Consider the following 22,633-nt stretch of genomic DNA (forward strand, 5'->3'; position numbering starts at 1 on the left):
ATAAACTAAAAGAAGAAAAATTTACGAGAAGAGAGAGAGAGAGGTACAGTTGGGGGTTATTGAAGAGAGAAAGACAAATGAAGCAGCTGGAGTGACCCACCCTATAATGTATTTGGGAAAATGTAATTTGTTAACACAATAAACACTGGTCCTATGGAAGAAGAGTGCCTCAACATGAGATATTTGTATTACCGAAGTTGTATTGTGGTTGAAAAAAGGGAAATGTCAGCACCTTACTTTTTTTTTTTCTTTTTTTCTCTTTTTTTTTTTTTAACAAGACTCCCCATGTACATTCTAGGCCAGTTGTTCCTTGAAACATAAATGCGATGCTAACATAAGCATGCTAATACTGTCATAATGACAATATGGGCGTTAATGTTTACCAGATGGGTTTGCCGTGTCAATCCTCTTAGTTCTGCATGTTCGCAAAAAATGTAGACGGTAGAGTGTTGTATATACCTGAACAGTCGGGGGATGAGCAATGTCAGTTTGGTGCATCTTCTATGAACTACTCTATATGTTTGAATTAAAATAAAATGTCATGCCAGTGATTATTACAGTAACTAACTGATGGAACAACAGACTGCAAGACAGACTATAACATTGTTAATATCACAATACACTGTTAATATTGATTGTTATTATCTAGTGACAATAACGAGCATGTTTATGGGTCAGCAGTATATATCAGAGTATATCAATGTTCTTTTTTGGTTGTCTAATCTGCATTGTTTCACCAATGATGCAACACAACCAGAGAGAGAGAGGGGTAATGTGGAACAGAAAAGGCTTGACCAGAGAAAGAGCTGGATGGAGAGTCAAAGTGAAAGAGGGAGAGAAAGAGAGAGACTTGTTTATGCTTGTCCCATAAAGAGAAGATATATGTGAAAGGGCCTCCTAATGCTTTTCTGTTACACTCTCTCTCTCTCTGTGTGTGTGTGTGTGTGTGTGTGTGTGTGTGTGTGTGTGTGTGTGTGTGTGTGTGTGTGTGTGTGTGTGTGTGTGTGTGTGTGTGTGTGTGTGTGTGTGTGTGTGTGTGTGTGTGTGTGTGTGTGTGTGTGTGTGTGTGTGTGTGTGTGTGTGTGTGTGTGTGCGCGCAACCTACCTGTAATAAGTACTGCTCAGACCACAGACCCTGTCATGCTCTACCCTCCTGACACACACATAAAGACACAATTATGCCACATATGGTCACCACATGTGGCAGCTGTGAGCGTTGTCTACGTTTTTGAGTGTGTTCTAAACCCACGGATTAAAGAAGAAAAGCAGGTGGACTCTCAGGAACTCGCCATCACATCAAGCACACTCTCGCACACACACTTAGGCAACACGATGACTGTTTAAATCATTTTCAGAATAACATTTGTTGTTAAAAAAAGCGCTACTTACACTTCCACATACACAGGATGAGATCAGCAAATATAACTTTGTCCACAAGGAGCGCCAAATTCAACGCATATTCATCAAGGGTGCTTTAAGAGTCCCCCCTCCCAAGAGTCCATACACAAGAAGGATGCCATTTTGTGGACACAGACGCTTCAGTGTTTAGCCAGCTCTGCTTCAGACTATAAACCTTTCTGCTGGTGACTCAGTGGTCAGTGGGCGCGTCCCGTGCATGGAGGTTGTGGCGGGTGGCCTAGGCTCAGGTCTGACCTGTGGCTCCTTTCACGCTTGTCAAGCCCCACTCTCTCTCTTTCTCTGATTTTCATATCTGTCCACTGTCCTGTCTCTCCATTGAAGGCACAAAGGCCCCCTTCTCCCCAAAAAAAGTATCTCCAATATTTATCGCAACCAAACCGGATTTATGGACACAAAGCTTTTTCGAAAAATGTAAGTCTTCTGGGTAGAACCCGTCATATCTGACCAGTTCACTGTCTTTATTCCATCACTTTAATACCTGTTGGTTTGAGATATGTCTTAATGGTTTAAAAAGTGCTCTCATAATGTAATAATTATTATTTTTTTGCGATGTGTATGTTTGTGTGTAGATTCTCAGTATGTTATAGCTAATTTATAGACCTGCTGTTGCTGGATGCCGATATGTTGTGTGGTTTGTGTTTGTGTATATTTGCTCTGTCAATAGTCACTTCCTCCTTAACCTGCTGTGCTATCAGCTGATGGGCTTAGCGGTTTACAACAGCATTGCTCTGGACATCCATTTCCCCCTCTACTGTTACAGGTATGTCTGCTTCCAACTAACGTACTGTTGCAGTATTTTCACTCAGGAATGTGACGTTGCTTAAACAAATACAGAGAACATCTACTTAACACCTGTTAGCTGTTTGCTGTAAAAGATACTGTAGGTCCCATGTTGATCACACAGAAATTTGAAGGTAAAAAAAAGGCCTTTGTCGCAGGAGAATTTTATTCCATTAAAATGTATTCTTTGTGCTCTATTCGGTGCTGCTCAAATCTAATTTGGACAAACTTGTAATATAGTCTACCTTTTTTCCTGTGTAACCAACCTTACAGGAAGCTCCTCACTCCACCCACTGCACCATGTGACCAAAATGCCCTTGTTGGCATGGCAACTGCCACGCTGGACGACCTGCAGCAGATCATGCCGGTAAATGACTTAATTTTTGAATTTCACTGGATTGAATAGAAGACTTTGAGATAGTGTGTTGAGATATAAGCAAATGACATCTAAAATATCAATAGTGTGTAAAGTACTTGTGTTTTTATGTAATTAAATGTGTGGTTTGTTAATCCATACTACACCAAAACTTCTAAAGAACACTCATCCCTCAAATTAATAACTGCATATTTACCTCCACATTAACAGCATGATTGTAATGTATTTCAAATTAAACTGGATTCAGGTCTTCAGCTTGTTAAATTCACGTTATATGTTCATGTAGCCTTTAATGTTCACGTCTTGCATACTCAGATATGTATTTCCCCAAGCTGTCACTAGAGGGCGCCACAGTTTAACTTTTGATCTTAATTTTTCACTATGCCTCCCACCATTGTCTTCCATCTAAATTTAACAGACTGTTGCTATTACATTAAAGTAAAGTCTACCTCAAAATACTACATTTGGTTTTGCCTTAAAACCCTTACATTCAATTATTCTATGTTCATCCTGTACCAAACTATGCATATACATAGTTTTCATCTGTTTTGGTATTTTTGGAGTCAACCCAAAGGATACTTTTATTTCTGTTATCTGTAAATCTCAATCCAACAATCTTATATTCAGTATGTTTTTTCAAACTTTAAGCCTTTAAATACAAACAAATGAGCTCAAAATCACGAGTTTAACGCGTCACCCCGTGAAAAAAGTTGTCCTAATTATTCTCTTTAGAGTGTTTGTTTCGGTAAAATAAATAAAATGCTGATTGAGAGTTAAAAAGTGTGTTTCAGGTATAAAGTGTTCCCAGATGTGGAGGTTATTCATCCACTCCAACACACGTTCCTCTCAGACACACCCACTTTTAGAAGTACAAACTCACACATACGTGTATGTACATTTTCCACCATTCTACCGTCTGCCAATGTATACATCGCAGTCGAACATATTGTACTCACATCATGTACTCTGTGGGTCTCACAGTGTCTGAGTCTTGGTTTACATGTGCTCAATACCTGCTTTAGTCGTAGTAAGGAAATGTGAGTGAAAAAAAAGAGGCAAAACTCTTGCAAACAAAAACTTACGTGGTCAGATTTTTAATGTAGTAATATTTGGTTTCTTATCTAATAACACCAGGGTGTCATATGCAAAAAGATGGCAGTAAACCAATTGTTATAGATACAACTGCTGTGCATAAAACCAGACCCTGATGCAGGATCTGATGGTTTAGTTCTGCAAATCAGGAAAGATTTGCTCAGGTATTATACTCGCTCTGCAGCACACAAATATTGCATGACAGATATTTCTATTCCTCTGTCTTGTGCCTCAGTCTTGAGAGACAGATCCTGAACTGTCCCCACACAGGCTCTCAGTTACCTGATCCATGAGCTGTTTCACATCCAAAAGCTTCCTCTCTGCAAAGGTCAAAATTTCAGTGCACACACACACTAACACACATCGGGATGCTAAAACGGGCCGCGTGGTTACATAACAGCCGGACATCAGATATGAGGCCTGCATTTTGTGTCCCACTCAGCAACTCCTGCAACTCCTGTGCCAAATGATTTCCACTTTATTTAGCCATGCAGGAATCTCTATATTTCCAGTTGGAGCTTTAGTGCCTTGTTTACATGTGCTCGGATATTGAATGTTTCAAAATAAAGTTACATAACATAAGAGTTTCAGACAGATTCGCACCTGGATGGTAATTTGATGTTCTGTTTAAAGATATGTAATCAATGACCTGTTTTATTCCTAAAAAAAAAGAATAGGATGACTTGTAGTCATGTATTGTTAATAGACAAAATAGGAAAATACAAGCTTAAAATAAAGTTAGTACGAAACAGGAAATTCAAAAAGTTCATCGCAACTTAAATATCTCTCTTGAGATGCTTCTTTTAACGTGGAAAGTAAGTGTCTGAATCAATAAGCTGAGAGTCGCAGAGCGCTGTGTTGTTGCTCCCCCGTCCTAAACTCTTGTATTGCATGTCTGCAGGAGCTGGCTCATGGTTTAGGAGAGCTGCTAAGCTATGAGGGAAACGTGGAAGAAGACTTCTACCTCACCTTCCAGGTACGAAGAAGCACTTAAAGCTTCAAGATTTGTTCATGATGTACGCTCTGTTTGAATTTAAATCATTTGAAAAGGAAGCATTTCTTTGTAATGCAGGTTGTTCCCCGATTTGGGTGCTTCAAAGAAGCTAAGCAGAAACTGCTGAAGTGCAAAATACAATATGTTGTATATCTGTTATATATTGGTTGTATGTCTATATCAGTATGTTGTATATATGTTGTGGGATTTGCAATTCATCAATACTGTGGTAAATGATGTGAGAAAGGTCTAAGTGCAGATAAAACACACAAATACACGCACACAGACAAACACACGCACACAGACAGACACACCCACACACACGCACACAGACAGACACCCACACACATGCACACAGACAGACACACCCATAGATGGTTGGATTAAAGGGACTCGGCAGGTCTTGCTGTGCTGACAGACAGATGTGAGTGCTGTCACTGCTGTGAGATTTTAATAAAGTCCAGAGTGGATCTGGATCAGTCTCCTTGATGTCACGCAGCTGATTCATCAAATGTCCAATACTTTGTCGTGAACTGTAATACTGCAGGGTTGTGATCAGAATGAATAAATTGGAAGTGTTCGGCATATTCTCATGAAATAACTGAAACAATGAAATCAGCATCTGTCCAGATGCCCGTTCTTGCTGACTTACTCTATGATCAGACTGTTTACAATTTTTGTCACAATTGGGTCAGTGTCAGACTCTTTTATTTGATCAAAGATCTGTACGGCTGCTTGTGTTTCAGCAGCAGGTAATGTTTGAAGATTTGCACTTCTGATCATTGTAATAATAACAGTTTAATGGGACAAATGTGGTTAGAATTTTCAAATCTTTGGATCTTTTATTAGCCTGGCTAAAATGTATTTCTTCACTGGGCCGAGATTTTTTGTATTATCTATTTAAAAATTAAAAACATTATAATGGAATAAGAGTTATCTTAACTTTATGTTGTGAAGATTTAAGGGTTACCAAGCAAGTGTAAATAAAATAAAAATGCATATTAGATCAATTATAAAAACAAACATATGTGGATTCAGCTCTATCTCATAAAAATAACTGTCACATTTGCAAAAGTCTGTTTTTCTGAAACTAATTAGTGTCCCTTGCTTGTCTTCAAACCACCTCACTTTTTACAAAATGTGTTCTCAAACCAGCTGTTTGGAGACCCTCCCTTCATGACATCACAAAGGACAGTTACCCCACCTGCTGTAGGGTGACAAAGCCACAGCTAGGTGTTTGTTCTTTCTTCTGAGTCTGCCTTCTCACTGTAAACCATGCTGGGCTGCGCAGTAAGCTCAAATAGCAGCACACACTTGTCTTCTTTTGACAAGTGTCAACTGTACATTAGTTAAGTAAACAGATTATGGATGCTTTATATTTGAAAATGACTCTGTCTTCTATTGGTGATTTCCACAGTACTGAGCAGAGTTAGATTTCTGTAAACAAACTAGACTTATGTCAAGCCGTATAATAAGAGCAGCACGAATTCCCAGCAGAAAGTGCTTGAATAAAGTTCAACTTCCTCAAAGTTTATCTGTAATAATTATCACACACAAGCAGGAAAGCTGACAAACTCACTTTTACCTACAAAAAAATATGACATTTTCTTCCTGGAACTACATGATTAGGATCAACAGAAAGTTGTATTATGAGTCAAGTTACTTTCCAGTGACGCGTTAGCAATATTTAAGTTAAAAAAAACAACTTCTATAAACAAAACAAAAAGAGATGCTTTTCTTTACAAGTCATAGATGCTGCTACAAACTCCATGATGTGGGTTCTCAGCAAACAATCGCCAAGTTCCTCATACTGAGTTTTAAATGATATGACATCAGTGTGTTTTATGAAGCAGGTCTGTCAGACCAGGCTGAGTGTACTTAGCAGATATAATGGAATGCTTTATGGGGCAGCTGGGGTTATACACAGCAGTAACATATGTGTTATGTAAAAGGCAGAGTGAAGGTGTTATTTTAACCCACAGTGTGAGCTCACTATGAGCTATAGGGCTGCGCCACAGTCACGCCTCTGTGGCACGGCCGAACCCACTGACCGGCATCACACTGAATCTTTCTCTCTCCTCTCTAGTTTCCATGTCACTCCTACATCATGACTCCTCGTTTTCTCCCTGTATGTTTGTCTTTCTGTATGGATCAGTGTCCTTCGCTGTATTTATACCCCTCTGCACACATAAGTTTGCCCTCACTATAATTCAATCCCTATAGCTCCACCTACCATGCTAAACTTATTTCTAACCAAAAACCCAAAGTGTGTTTATGGACCACATAAGAAATGTTAGATGAAGAACTGGGAGAAATAAGATGTCTTTATTTAATATAAGTGATACCACTAATGTATGCATGCTCTATATAAGGATGGAGCACAGTTTAAGCACAGACACTTTATTTGACATTTTATTTACTTATTCATTTTTAATTCTACATTGGACAAAACCGAACATTTCAAAGGTTATTATAAGATTTCAATATTTCTTTGCTGAGCACAGGAAAAGAGTTAGAGCTGTTTGTTAGCACTTACTTACTTAGATCCTTGTGTGTGTTGTAATAACTCATTGATGTACTGTATGTAGCTTTCGACAAAAGCATCTCCTACTGTTAGTAGGAGACACTGTTAACTTCCTGGGGTCTTGTCTTCAATCTGAGGTTGGTCAGGTCAGGGAAGTCGATGTTTGTTGCTGGGGCATCAATTTTACCTTTTTTTGTGCAAATTATTTTGGTACAAAAAAAAGTATGGATTTAATGCACAATAGACAGTGACTAAAATCCTTCCTATTTATTGTGCAGAATCGTAAAAGCATTCACATTTTAAAAGAATTTTACACACGTACCATATATCTGTTAATAAACTGACATTTAAAAGCTTTAAAGTTTGTGCAGGACTGTGTTTTATGGGTGTGTGCAAGGTTTATAGTGTGACATACGGAGAGAGTGTGCAATGTACGGACATGATAATCATGTGCCTGCTTTAATGTGACACATAGAACTCATGTGATGGGACTCAATGTATTACCAAGATGGTATTAGTGCTCCAAAGAACTGAGAACAATGGGAGTGCCAGTGGAAAGAACTCTGGATCCATAAGCTAACAGTGCCGAACGTTATACATGAGTTCATTGTTTCTGTTCTTGAGATAAAATAATAGTTCAGCTTTAAAATTGTCTTCTTGAGAAGCTTTAGGTCATCTGTTAAACAATTTTCAGGGCATTATCAAAGTCTTACTTTATTCTTTTAAGTTGTAGTGCTGCACGTTTGTCATAGCTGCCTTACATTAACCCTGAGGGGCAAATATGGTGTCAGACATGTTAAACAGCTACTAATGGTTTGTACGAGCTTTGTCAGTGATATAATCTCTTCATCATGAATATAGTCTTATGTTTACTTGTGGCTCAGAACATACATTAAATTAAGTCATTTTGCATTAGTGTGCATACGTTTGTGTTTTTTATGAGCTGGTGAGACACAAACTCAACAGTGTTCGGGATAAGAATGGGATAAGAAAGCCATTAACTTATTTTTCAGACTATAAAAGTTGTTAAAAAGTTGACTATAATTTCTTTCATCCAAGAAAATCATAATCATAACTGAAATCATGTATTTTTTATGTGTTTGTGTTGCAGGTGTTTCAGGAGGAAATGGGCGTTGCTAAATCCTACAACCTGAAGCCTGGGGGAGATAAAATCCCTGTCACCAAGCAGAACAGGAAGGGTGAGTCCGTGTATAGAGCCAGCTTCATATTTCAGCAGTGAATGACCTCTGAGTCGTTCGCAGTTCGTCAAGAAACGTGCTCACAGGCAAACGGACTACCTTTTTCGCCTCGGCAAACCTACACCCTGCTGGATCAGACTGAAGCAGAGCAAAAACGCTTTAGATCTAGGATGAGAAGCTTCGAAATTTAATAAAAAGCAGATAACTCTTAACACCCATAAAGCACTTCTTATATCCATCCATGGTTATTGCACGAATACAAAGCTAGCTGCACCTTTGATCTAATGTTTAAAGAACCAACATGCCTCATAATGACTTAAGTGGTTTGTTTCTTTGGAAAAATGTATTAAATTAGTGGAAACAGATCGAGCACCAAAGATCACTTTCAAGATCTGTCTGCAAACTGTCCTATCGCTGGGTAAATCCCACGGCACAGCAATGTGCTATAAATATGTACCTGCATTTAAAACTTCAGATAACCTTTGAATATCACAGTGCAGCATGTGTGCAGTCTGAGAGGTTAAAACACTGCACCTTTTGCTTGTTTATCTCTTAGACTGTATTAGCATTGACCGTCTCCTATGATGTCACACTTTTGGTCAAACAGTTCAAACGTTGTCATGATTAAATACTTCTATGTTCCGGGCTGCCATACTTAACTGCTTTTTGGTAGATCAACACAAAAATAGACAATGGAGAGGGCAAGTCAACCTTTAAATCAGTGAAATTAAAGGTAATAACCATTTTTAACAACTTGTGTTATACTTCATTAGAATTGAAGGTCTCATGCTGTTCTACTTTTATCAAGTTTGAATACGTCTCAGAGGTTCCCAAAACATGCCCATGAAGTTTATTTTTTTCTAAGACTGTTTGTGTGTCTGTGTCTGACCCCGCCCTTCTGGAAAGACTTTGCTGCCTTGGGCTTTCTTGCACCATGCCCAATTGTTTTCAGTGAAGGAGGCAGACTTTGGGAGTGTCACCCACCCGGGGGAGGGGTTGTGATGCAACTGTCTGTTTGAGCAAACATTTTCTAAAAAAGTAAAGCAACTGAGAGACATAACCTAGCGTTTATTTTAGGGGCGGCAGTAGCTCATTCCATAGAGACTAGGGTTGGGCACCGTAGGGTCGCAGGTTCAAGTCCCGATGTGGATCAAAATCATGGAAGTTGGTGTGCCGGACCACCTCTCAAGCACTGCCTAGGTGCCCTTGAGCATGCCACTGAACCCTCACCAGCTCAGGGGGCGCCTCCAGTAGGGGCAGCCGTCGCACCCAGAAATCTCTCCATTAATGCATGTCCCCACGTCCTGCTTGTGCATGTGTGTGATTCAGGAATGAAAAAAAAAAATATAACAGTGCGAACCATAATTTCCCCCTCAGGAAAAGCTTATAAAAAACAAAAAAAATCATTTTATGGTGTGTAAAAAATGGTGTATGATTGACTCATTGTAGCGATGCACAGTAAAGACAGCACCAACACAGAAACATGGCTCAGCTCGAAACCTTCTTTGTTTTTTATTTAGTTAGAAAAGCTCATTTTCCATCTTGCTGCTCCCAGGTTGAGCTTTCTGACACTTTCCCTGAGTGAGTCCAACAGAAGAGCCAACACTGGAGGGTAAAACAGTAAAAGTTTCTCATGGAATAACTGTTTTGTTTCTTCTCCCTACACAGAGTACGTCCAGCTCTACGTCGACTTCCTGCTGAATAAATCCATTCATAAACAGTTTGCTGCCTTCTACCACGGCTTCCATAGTGTGTGTGCCTCTGATGCTCTCATGGTGAGTCCAGTGTGTGTTTGATTTTGTGTGTTTGTGTGTGGTTGCTGTGTGGTTGCTGTAAAGACTTGCTCGTCAATTGCAGAAACTATAACATGCAGATTTTACTTTTGTCAGTATCTCCAATCCCTTAATGTTGGAAACAATTTGTAACAACTCTTCAAATACATTGCCCAAAAGGTTTGACTAATTATGCCATTCATTTATTTCATGCAATTTTAAAAACTATAGTTGGCTGAAAACAAAGTAACCAACTCTTAGCTATTTCTGGGTATTTCTCTGCACCGGTCCTTTACCTAAAAGAGCACAAAGTTCAACTCCTTTATGTAACTGAAATAATGTTGGCCATTGCCCAGATATTTAAAGAGTACGTCCAGGGTCATCCTCTTAGCTGTGTTGTTTATGATACTGACCTGGATAAAACTTTGTGTTAACTCGGAAAAATCTGACTTTGAATGTCCTTTAGGAAACACACCCACAAGATTTGAAATGAGGTGTGACTTGAAATAATCATCAGTTCAGACATTAAACCCTCTTTACTGACTGCCGGTACAAATTAGAAGTTTGTTCGTAACAGTGATAATAGAGGTTGAAGGATGATAATTGCATCCAATCGTCAAAGCTATGCAAATATGAGCAGATATGACTTATCTAACTGAATGTCATACTCGTTTTAAGATTAAAAAAAGAAGTAAAAATGTATCTAACAATGTCATTAGACTGACGAGCAACACACATCTACATGAACTCAGTGGAGGTCAGATGTGATGTGATATAGTGTCGCTCAAACAGCAGTGGCTCGTTTCTAGATAAATGGGGGGTAGACATTTCCAGGAATAATATTTCAAACAAGCCGATGAAGAAGAAACTATTCTTTCCTGTTTAACAGCAGTGTTAACATATATGTCTTACAGTATGTTGTGTTTCAGTAGAAAGTGATCATTTTAAAATAGAACACATAACTTCATTGAACTTTCCTTCTTCTTCTCCATCATGGGCAAAGACATCTGCCTGAAAATGGAGCTCAAGCAGTCAATCATGTTTGCCTTCCTCCTACATCCAATGTTAGCTTTCACTGATAAAATAAGCTTCTGACTGATATCTGATCTTAGTGTTGTTTGTTGAACTTTTGGGGGGGCCCAAAACAGGTCAAAGGCCCACTGGGGAACCACATAAATACAGTGGAAAAATCCAAAACATGCACCCAACCAGTCAAAGCAATGCCCCGACCCACTTACTTTTCTGTCTGTTTACTTTTGATGTTTTGAATGTGAAAAGTTGTCTGCACTCACGTAGCGCAGCACGTAAGGGGTTTGATCCTCTGCCCCTGCAGCTTCATGTCTGATGTGTCCTTGGGCAAGACACTTTACCCAAATTTACTCCCACTGCTTCGTTAGTGGCGTATGGTCACTTTACAGAGCAACTAACCTCTGCTAACAGTTTGTGAATGAGTTTGAATGGGTAGGGGTGACCTGTGGTGTGAGTAGTCAGAAAATTAGAAAATAGTTTAACAAGCTCAAGTCGATTTACTATTTACCTTGAGTGCACATACGACAGGGATGGAGAGAAAATGTAAAGAAAAAACGCAGACAGCACAACACAAAATATTAGTTCAAATTTGATTCAATTTATTAAAACCTAAAATGTTTGCACATAACATCTTAAATCATTGTGATTTTTTTATTTTTTCAATTGAATTTTATGTACTTTATTGATCCCAGAGTGAGAATTTGTGGTTATTGTAGAGACAGGCTTCTCACACACACAGGCCTGAATCACACACATGCACACACACGACCTGTGGACGTGCATTAATGGAGAGATGTCAGAGTGGAGAGCCCCCACTGGAAGCGCCCCCTGTGCTGGTGGGGGTTTGGTGCCTTGCTCAAGGGCACCTCGGCAGTGCTTAAGAAGTGGTCTGGCACCTCTAACAGACCAACTTTCATATTTTCGTCCGCATCTGAACCCAAGTCCCTACAGAGTGAGCTACTGTCGCCCCAAAACTCTTTAAATCTTTGCTGATAGTTATTCAGAGAAAAAAGTGGATTGCTGTCAAACTGTTTGGATCTTCAAACAGTGTTCCAGGGACCACAGTTTCCTCTGAGGGCAGTTTGTGCAGAGAGTTATGAACATAGACAACAGAATCTGAACAATTCTCCAACTTTCAAATGTCTCTACCAAATCCAGAAATTGCACCTTTAATAGCTGGTCCAAGCTGACTTAATTATGGTTAAAAGTGAGTAATATTAGATCTCCATTAAACTTTAAACTTTGTACTTCTATAAAAATATTACAGATTTAAATGGCAAAATGGTAGATTTCTAGGATATAAGAGATTTCATCTTCTCAGCTCCTCAGTGACTTTTCTAAAAGGTTCCTCTGACAGTGTTGAGTCATGTGAATGTGAAAACAGTACGGTAAATTTGACCTTTGATGTTTTACCTCTCTTGTTTCAAGTTCAGTGTCGGGTCAGTCAAGTACAAAGTGAACCTCGGTGAACCGTGTGGACGTTTTTTACTGGAGTGTATTGATGGGAGTCACAGCTCCGATGTGGACGCTGAAATCATAGCGTGTGATTGGAGCAGATAAGACGGTCAGATGGAAAGTTTGACTTCATCAGCTCCAAGTCTGAATCTGGGTCACAGAGGGGGACAGGATGACATTAAATATAAAGACTGATTGAAACAGAAAAACTCTCAACTCTGAAGATAAAAGCTAAACACTGATTATGTTCATTGGTTTGTTTTGCCTTGCCTCATCACTGTTTCAGAACTGTCCCCTGCTGTATTAGCAAAGTTTGATGTTTTGCCATGAAACAGGCAGTTGCATCTAACGCCAGTGTGAATTATCCAATCTGACCCAAATACACATTATGCAAAAACATCTTTTTATTCGAAGGGTTTCAGTCTTTCTCTTCTGTTTTGCACTCGATCCTTCAGTCACGTCCACGATGGGTGACAGGTCAGGATGTGATCAGACAGGCCTCCGTGTGTGCTTTAGTGATATCGTGTTTTCATCGTTGGGGATGATTCACATTGGTTGGAGTTTTTGGCTCTGAGATCATAAATATGACAGACGATAACATCAAAATCACCTGAGAGCAAGTTATTCTCTTCAAATCAAGATGTGAATGCAATGTATTGCAATTGTTTATGGGATCATGTATTCCTTATAAAACTTAATTTAAACACTACTCCTGTAGAAAATTAATCGACTAGTATTGGTGACCAACACAAAAGACCAGCAGAGTTACATTCCTCCTGTTCAGGACTTAATTGTGTGCGTCACTTTTCCGTGGTTGTAAACAGAAAACCAAAACTTTCTCACAGTTTGACATAATTTATCTTATCAGCTGCTCTGATGAGGCAGAACTTCCTGTAACTCCCTGATTTACTGGTTGTTGTCGCTCTAGCAGGATGGCCTTACACCATTCAATTTGCGGATGTTGCATCTGAGCGCTGTTGTGTTTTACCGGAATTATTTGGAAAGGCTCGTGGTGCGACTGTTTTCATATAAATGCTTCTTCGTCATAGACTACGCTCAGAGGGCGTATTCCACTGCCAGACATAAAACCAGAACCAACAGGTTTGAAGTCATAGCTGATGAAAGTATTAACGTTATGTAATGACCTCTCTATACAGTCAGTAAAAAGCATCAGCGATTTACAGACATGAAGATTTATACATTACAGCATTTGCAAATGTATCTACATCTTTATTTCAGTGTTGGTTGTAAGTGTTTTCATAAACGTTTATATTAATTCATATTTTTTTTCAGTAAATATAATTGCATAACTTTGCATTACGTTCCATAGTCTTTTCTGTTTTTGACTCTTTTGACTTTTTTGCTACTTTATGTAGTTTGTTTTTACTTAAGCTAAATCATATTATTATGCTATGCTACCCTCTTGTCAGCACACCTGTCGTGTGTGAAAATCTAAATACAACCAGTAAAGACTAAAATCAGAAGAACGTGTTTGAAATATGTTCCCTGTTGTTGTTGTTGTTGCAGTTGCTGCGGCCGGAGGAGGTGGAGATGTTGGTCTGCGGGAGTCCCGAGCTCGACATGAGCGCTCTGCAGAAAGCTGCTCAGTATGAAGGATACAGCAAGACCGACAGCACTGTTCGGTAGGACGCCTGCACCTCCTCTTGACTCATATTGACCCAAACTGATTACTTCAAAAAATATTTTCCTGTCTGGTGACTTTAAGTGACTCAATTAATTTCAGTATTTTTCTAATGAAGGCATTATTATGTAATAGTTCATACTAAACACAACATGAACTAAATCAAAATGTGGAAGTCGGCTCCACTGTCATGTGTTGCTGCTTGCAGTTTGAAATATGAAATGTGGCCCACTAAGCACAACCAGAAGTTATTTTTCATATCAAAGTGGCGGTTGACTAATGGTTTTAACCCAAAGCAGGCGAGGAATTAGTTTTATAACAGGAAGGAACGCTCTCTGTCTCTCTCACACACACACACACACACACACACACACACACACACACACACAATCACACAGATGCCCTTCAGTCATTTTGTTTCCCGTTGAAAAACGAGCCAACACTTGTCAGGCACAGATAATGTAACCCAGCATGGTGCTGACAGCTGACAACAAGCAGCTGCAGGCCTGTTACACAACATTAAAACTGTCCATCGATCAATCACCCGTTAATTTCTCCAGAAATCATTTTAGAAACAAATTGAATGCAAAGATATGTTTTTTAATCTTTTTTTTTGTCTTTTAGTAACAATACCAAAAAAGACTATAAAGTAGAAGATCAAGGTTTCACTGTGTTTTTTACAAATTGAGGTAAAAATGCATCTAAAATCGACTGCACCAGGGAAAGTAAATGGGATATGAAAGTGCAAAAAACCATACACCAACTCCAAACAGAGAGTAAAGAGTATCTCTAACAGAAGGTCGGGGGTTTGATCCTGCAGCCACATGTCCCATGTGTCCTTGGCAAGACACTTGATTTAACCCCAAGACAAGTTTAAACCCCACTTCTGATGGTTCCTTAACATAGCAGCCTCTGCCATCAGGGTGTAAATGGGTAGGTGTGACTTGTGTTGTAAAAGCGCTTTAAGTAGTCAGAAGAAGAGAAAAGCTTTATACAAGCTCAAACACATTTATCAACCAGACTGGAAAAGATCAGACAAGAATGCTAACGACCACTCAGCCGTGATTGGTTTGAAAAATAAGTATTTTTATTTACGTCCAGTTGTTTCTGGGACGTGGTGTTGGCCTTCCCTCTGGAGCTGCAGAAGAAGCTACTCCACTTCGCCACAGGAAGTGACCGCGTTCCTGTCGGAGGAATGGCTGACCTTAACTTCAAAATCTCCAAAATTGATGTCCCAAATGACTGGTAAGTTCAAAAATAAAAAGCTGACCGTAAAGAACAGAGCTCAACTTGACATGTTTAAATGCACAGTGATCCTAAAGAAGCCCAAACTGAAATGTAAAGCTACATGTTAATGCAGACCCTCAAATGCTTTGTAACAGTGTGCTCTAATCAAACAGGACCAGGGACAGAAGTTACATATAATCTCTGTCCTTCATCTATTTAACAATTAAACAAACAGTCGGGAGACTATCACAACAACCTTCACTGATGTTACAAACTGTCTCTTCACTGTCTGACTGGATTATCTCTGTGTTTGAGCCGGCTAACAGATACTGTTTGTAAAGTATTAACTCTTTAACTGTTACTTGTCTGATTTGTAATAAGATTACTTTAATAACAATGTAGGATTTGAACAGCAGGGCCTATATGACGTGTTGAATTTGAAAACACAAAACTCAGACTCACGGTCAGAGATTGGATGAGCTGCCCGATGGATGTTCTTTTGTGCAGATTTACATTTTTTTACGTTTAAAAACTGAACAATTTTAAGTTTGGGGGGATGGACAAACATCAAGCATGTAGCCAATGATCTTTTGAGAATAAACTTTTTTTTTTGTCTGCAAAATTTGAAGAAACCTCTGACCTTGAGACACTGCATACGGGAAACGTTGAAGGTCTCTAATCAAGAAAAGATGAAAGTTGCAATTCATTCAAAAATCTTCCAATTTTTTAATTATCAGCCTCTCTGATTTTATTCCTAAAGAGACATTTGCTTACACACTATCATCCACGCGCTCATCCTTTCTCTTTAAACAGACCATTATTTCTGCATAAAGGAAATACCCATAAAAACATTTCAAGAGGAAGTGCTTTCCTTCCTCTTACAGGTTTAAGGCAGGTCAGGTTTGCTTTAGCAATTTGCACATTTCCAGAAAGGGTTGTATGTAATGGACCGCTTTTCTGTTACCCTGGAGACTTAGTTTACTTTGAAGGTCCATGTTTCAAGACCTTGCAAGTGTAAATATTTACATTGCTAACTTCTCTCTCTCTCTCTCTGTTTCTGCAGGTTACCGATCTCTCACACTTGTTTTAATCAGATCTGTCTGCCTCCATATCGAACCAGAAAGGAGCTCAAACACAAACTCACCATCGCCATCTCCAATGCTGAGGGCTTCGGCCTGGAGTGACCAGCTCCTGAAACACACACACACACACACACACACACACACACACACACACACACACTTTACATAAAGACTCTACAGCGACCTGTAGCTACCTGTCCATTACAACTACCACCTACGTCAGTTTCAAGTCAAAATGAACAAATTCAGATTTCGTACATCAGTAGATGCTACATTACAAATCAACATTAAAATACATGATCATTGCAACTTTTTTAGATATGAATTTTTAACTGTTTGGTCCAAATCCGTTAAAAAACATTCTGATCATGCAGATGACGTTTCTACAAAAATTGTGAAACCAAAAACAAAACTGTCAGATTTCAATGGGTTACTGGTTTTCTTAGGTAATTGTTATTTATCAATAGTAGTATTTATTCAAACAGAGAACCAGATGTTTGCCCAACATGCCACTTGTTTATGTGACAGTCTGCTCATTGGAAGTAAACTATGGGTACTACTCAAAGATAATTCAAATCCCTTCTTCCCCATGGACTAAAAACTGTTCTTTATGTCGTTGGCAGTCAGAAATAGGTACATATTAAATTATACAGCTTTTCCACATTTGAATAATCAAGTTAAAGCAGGGGACTGTTAGTGAGACAAAAGGAAAATGTTTGTCTTCAGGCCTTATTTAACCTTACCTGCGATTTTTTATTAGGAAAAAAACTGAATGTAAACATTCATAAACATCATTAAATTCAGAAGTGTCACTATTTCACACGTGTTCAGTGGATTGGGCTGTATTAAAACACGGTACACAGGGAAAGCAGAAGAATGCAGCCTGGAGGTCATGGACTTCTGAGTGGGTGGGGTCTTTGCTCTGTTTTTAGCTTTTATTTATGTTGTCAAAAACTTTTTAACCATAAAGTTATAATTGAGTCATGTGATAACTGTCCCACGTCTGATCAGACGTTGGCTGTGATGTATTTTTGTTGTTTGTTAACTTAATGGAGAAAGAGGTTTCTTTGGAAAAATGACCTGAAAAACATTTTCCAAAGAAAGTACTTCAAAATGTAATAATCTATACCGAGATGTAGTCTCAGTTTAAAAGGAAAACAGTCATAAGTTGGCATATCTTCATTACATTCCTTTAACAATTTCTCAGTTTCAAGGGACAGAAAAATGAAGGGTTACCAAGTTCATCTATACTGTATATTTTGCAATAACCAGAAGATAAATCATCTAGTATTCAACATGTATGAAGTTTAAAAAAGCAGACAGGGACAAGTTACAGAACAACATGAAGGCAAAGTGACAGAGTGAGAACCGTTTCAAGTTGTATAAAATTGATATTCTTTTTTGGTTTGGATTCTGACTTCATTGCTTTTGTGACTTTTGAATATATTTTTTCGACGGCATAGGAAATGTGTTTTATTTTGTCTAGCTTGTTTGCAGCACACTGTTGGGATGTAAAGCTTTGTGTATTATGGGATATAGATTGTCTTGTGAAGTGTTGGATGTTGTTGTTCTTATGACATTGCTGCCTGTTGTTTTTTCTCTTTTTTTTTAACAAAAGGCTGCAGCAGAAATGCTTCTCGTGTTGTATCATTGTTGTATCGGTGAAACCGAGTATGTGGTATGTGTATGTATCAGTTCTCTTGATGTATCATTGCCGCCCTGAGGATCGGAGATGAACATAAACCAGCAGAAGTCTGCAGATGTTCAGTTGATTAACAAGTAGAGGAAACGGGTTGAAAGAAAAAAGCCTTTCAAAGAATTAAATAAAAGCTTCTCTTTCTGGAAATCATTGTTATTATATTTTCTTATTGAAATAATCTTGGACATACAAACCCACCATACCATATGCCAAAAAGACTTTCATTTCACCACTTTTTCACTAGCAACAGAAGTTTTAATTTCAGTGTCCAGTGCTGCCAGTGATGGACTGAAGTATTAAACTTAGAATAATGATTTGCCTTGTCTTATGACTTCAAGGAAACCAGTGCAACATTCAGTCCTATAAGATTTTAAAAAGTGGGAAATAGTGGAAAAGTCGCACTATGCACATCTCAAAATAACAATTGTTCAGTGAGAACATTTGTAATGTGTCTGTGCAAGTCCTGTCTTGTCTCTCATTTTAATCATTTTGTCTTTCCTTCAAAAGATTTTGTTACCTTCGAGATTCAATAAACATGGATCTCCATGAGCAGGAAATTGTATATCAAGTTCTCGTACTTCATTTTTTGAGAGCTTTATAGTCTGTGTTTTTATAAGTTCTCTTGTAACCAGTTTACTTCAGTAATGTGAGACGTAGTAGTTGACATGCACTGCAGTAACCTGGCGAGTAAGAATCCACTTGTTGATGCTGCATGTCAGCAGAAACACATCTTCTCTTACACTGACCTTATTTGAGAGCCTTGGTTCTTTCACTGTGCGGAAAAAGCCCAGTCCGGAGATAAGATATGCTACAGATATGAAACTGTGCTATTCCATGATCAGAGAGTATCCACCATGGATTTCATCCTTTATTAGTTGAAGTTTGAAATATCCGGGCTAAACCAATGCAAAGCACAGCCCTCTATGTCTTTATCTCTTTTTAATGAACTGGCTCTACTGTCTGTACATGGCAGAGAAATTTGATGCTCCTTAGAAGAAACAACCAAGGGAGTTAAGCCTTTAAATCATGTCCCCAGTTATGGAAACTACAGTTTTCATTCTATTGACTTTGACGAAACCTGGGAGAAGTTAACTATAACCTTGGTACTACAATCATGTAAAAAGTATTGCAGCACAGCAGCTACAGGCAGGCCCCTAAAACATTAAATTAAATATGTTTCCATTACTTGTGTCATTCTCTCCTTTGGATTAGTTCAATTATGTAACAGTTTTCAACTACACTCATCAGCCACTTTATTAGTCACACTTTGTTAGTACTGGGTAAGATCTTCCTTTGCCTTCAGTGTTGCCTTAATTCTTCGTGGCATAGATTCAACAAGGTGCTGGACACATGTTTTTTGTTTTTGATGGTTTTGGTCATGATATCATCACAAAGTCGTTGCAGATTTCTCGACTGCACATACATGAGACGAATCTCCCGTTCCACCACATCCCACAAGTGATCTATTGGATTGAGATCTGGTGACTGTGGAGGCTGTTTGAGTGCATTGAACTCATTGCCATATTAAATGAAGCCAGTTTGATATGATATTTGTGACATGTTGTGCTATCCTGCTGGAAGTAGCCATCAAAGGAACACTTTTATTATAAAGGGCATGAAACTGGTCAGCAACAATGCTCAGGCTGTGACGTTTATATGATGCCTAATTAGAACACAGGGACATTGGTTGTAACAAGGGGTTGTTAGAGTCACTATTGCACTTTCTGTCAGGTCGAACCAGACTGACCACTCTCCTCTGAAGAAACATAATCTTCAAGTTTAAAAAGTAGGGGGTGGGGGTGGGAGGATAATCTGACAGGCTTGATTTGAGTGCCACAAATAGTGTCGTCCAAACTCTGGTTTCATGCTGTCTCTTGTCCAAGGCTGAGCTTGACTGGTTTGTAACACTCAGCAATGTCTTATGTAACGTTGCCATGACAAGACTTTTTAAGTCTTAAAGACGAACTGGCAGAAAACCCAAGAGTTACCAAGCAACAGGCAGGAAGCCTGTGTGGTTGTGCTCTCCAAACCCACATTTGTCTTATCTGGGTCAGTCATTCACTGGGTCTCACTGGGCGTCTATAGGGTCTGGAAAAACTCCTTATTGCACAATGAATCTTTTCTCATCAAATGACAAGTCCAGTGCAGCAGCACGGGCCAGAAGCAGCTCTTCTTTAAGTATCTGTGTAGAGAAGGAATGCGTGCCGAGTTCACCAAGCTGTTGAAATTAGTCTGAAAATAGTATAAATTGATGGGGGAAAAAAGGTTAAGACGTATGTTTCTCTTATGTTGTTAGAAATGACTGCAAGTAGCAGTAATGAGGAAAATAAATAAAGTTGTGTTGTATATTTTTTGAACAAATGTAACCCTTAAGGCTCATATATGTCTGTACAATGTTTTGTATGGTTTGTTTTGTTGGGTTTTCCTCAAGTGAATGACCGAGCATGACCCATTTCTGACGTGTTCTATGTGGGCGAAGTCTTATATAATATTCTGTATGTACTGCCGTGTTTCAGTAAGTGTGTTTAGTTGGACAAAAGGTCATCTCTCTGTAGATGAACATTTTTGGACTGTGGAAGGTGCACCTTGGTTTACATTATATTCATGCAATCCTCACATTCGCACTATAGGAGCTCCACAGAACAACCACAACCTGCTATCAGCGAGCACATGAATGGCACCATTTTGTTTTACTTTGAGTACAGACAAAACCCTAGCCCTAACCTATAATCAATAAAAATGCAGTGCAGAATTTGCATTCATTTAAAATCCACGAAACGGAACATTTCAAAAGGACCCACAAACAAAGTTAGTTTAAGAAATAGTTCAACTGAAGTATGGAATTAATAAATTAAAAACTGCATTATGGGTACACAAGTGATTAAAAAAACAAAACAAATGCAGAACCTAGCTGCTTTTAAATTCATTTAACCATTCAGTCAAAGACTTTTGAACCTATCATGTGAATCTGTTGTTGAGTTGTTTGTGTTCTGAAGTTAAGAGAATGCTTCTACCATGGATAACCTCTGACCTTTTTAATATATTTAGACAGAGATAATGCCAGTCAGCTAAACACAGGATTCAGCTGAATCAAGGATTCAGTAAAACTCTGCCTAGAAGTGCCAAATCCAGTTAGTCTAATGAATCTATCATACAGGACTTTTAAAACCCTAAACAATTCTGGGGTTACACTGAAAAAATAACTAATATATCTAAAAATGTTTCACCCAATAAACTAAAAGTTTCCTGTTCTGTCTCTTTATAAATGGTTTCCTGATCAGTTTACTACCAACACATCGTTTCTCCTTTAAGAATAGAACACCTGTGGGGTTGCAAGATGCAATATAGATTAGATGGCACTGAAACTACATTTCCTAAACTATTATCACATATCTTAATAAACCCTCTTTGATGTGATTCTAGACTTTAACAAAACAGCAAGGCGTGCCCCTTAATTTTTCAATTTCTGTTATTGAACCCCACTGAGTGTTCTGTTCAGCTGCACATAGATCACACAGTAATAGATACATCTAAATGTAAGTTATTATATATTGTTTTTATTTTACACAATTAAAATAAAAGAAAGAGTTGGACAACCTAAATACAATCACGCAAGAGAAAGGACCCCTTATTTTCCCTGACCTAGTTATAGGGTTATGGCAATTACAAAGAGAGACCCCACACACAAATTTAGTTAATTAATAAGAAAAACACTAATTAAATTGGTTGGGAAGGGGCTGTTATTAAAGTTTGTGGTATAAGTGTGTGTGTATCAGGAAGTGTGTTATGCAAATGTTGGCAATAAAAAAAGTAATAAAGAAAGAATGTAAAAGGAATAATTGCAGCTTTAATAGTGCCTGTGAGAACTGGCATCAGTTTGTGTCTGTCACCACAACTGAAGGGCCTTGCCAAACAGTTACATAAAATTGCCAAACAAGGCACACCTTAGCATACCAAAGAACCCACACTAAAAAAAAAAAAGACATTGAGCCAACAATGATTTTACTTTTTACTTTCAAATAAAACCAATGCTGAGTGGTTTCATGAATTCAAATACAAACATTGCATTTGAAGATCAGTGGCAGAGTGCAGTCTTTAGTCCTATAGAGTGTGAATTTATGTTCAACCATACTGTTTTTTTTTTTTTAGTTGACTGGATTAGGCTGGCCAGTTTTGTAGCCTGTTAAGATCACTGTGCTGATAGAAAGCAACAGGTTGACACTGTGGCAGTGATCAAAAGCCAGATATTTTTTTCCTCAGCTGAAGTGAACAGTATCCAGGGCCTTTATATGTTTTATATTGCAGCTTTGAACTAAATAGGCCACAATATAAAAAGGAAATAC

The 22,633-nt window shown here is 38.5% G+C and overlaps 1 protein-coding gene across 1 annotated transcript in view; it reads left to right on the plus strand.

The window, feature by feature from the left end:
* hectd2 (HECT domain containing 2) overlaps positions 1-18,437 on the plus strand; it is a 51,056-nt gene extending 32,619 nt beyond the window's left edge. The window contains exons 15-22 of the mRNA XM_079362681.1: positions 2,115-2,179; positions 2,473-2,566; positions 4,569-4,643; positions 8,297-8,384; positions 10,053-10,159; positions 14,168-14,283; positions 15,384-15,527; positions 16,573-18,437. Coding sequence (XP_079218807.1) covers positions 2,115-2,179; positions 2,473-2,566; positions 4,569-4,643; positions 8,297-8,384; positions 10,053-10,159; positions 14,168-14,283; positions 15,384-15,527; positions 16,573-16,693 — 810 coding nt within the window. The 3' untranslated portion in view covers positions 16,694-18,437. The remainder of the gene's footprint in view (positions 1-2,114; positions 2,180-2,472; positions 2,567-4,568; positions 4,644-8,296; positions 8,385-10,052; positions 10,160-14,167; positions 14,284-15,383; positions 15,528-16,572) is intronic.
* Positions 18,438-22,633: the final 4,196 nt, after the last annotated feature.

Source organism: Symphodus melops, assembly GCF_947650265.1.
Source record: "Symphodus melops genome assembly, chromosome: 15".
NCBI classification, from domain to species: Eukaryota; Metazoa; Chordata; class Actinopteri; order Labriformes; family Labridae; genus Symphodus; species Symphodus melops.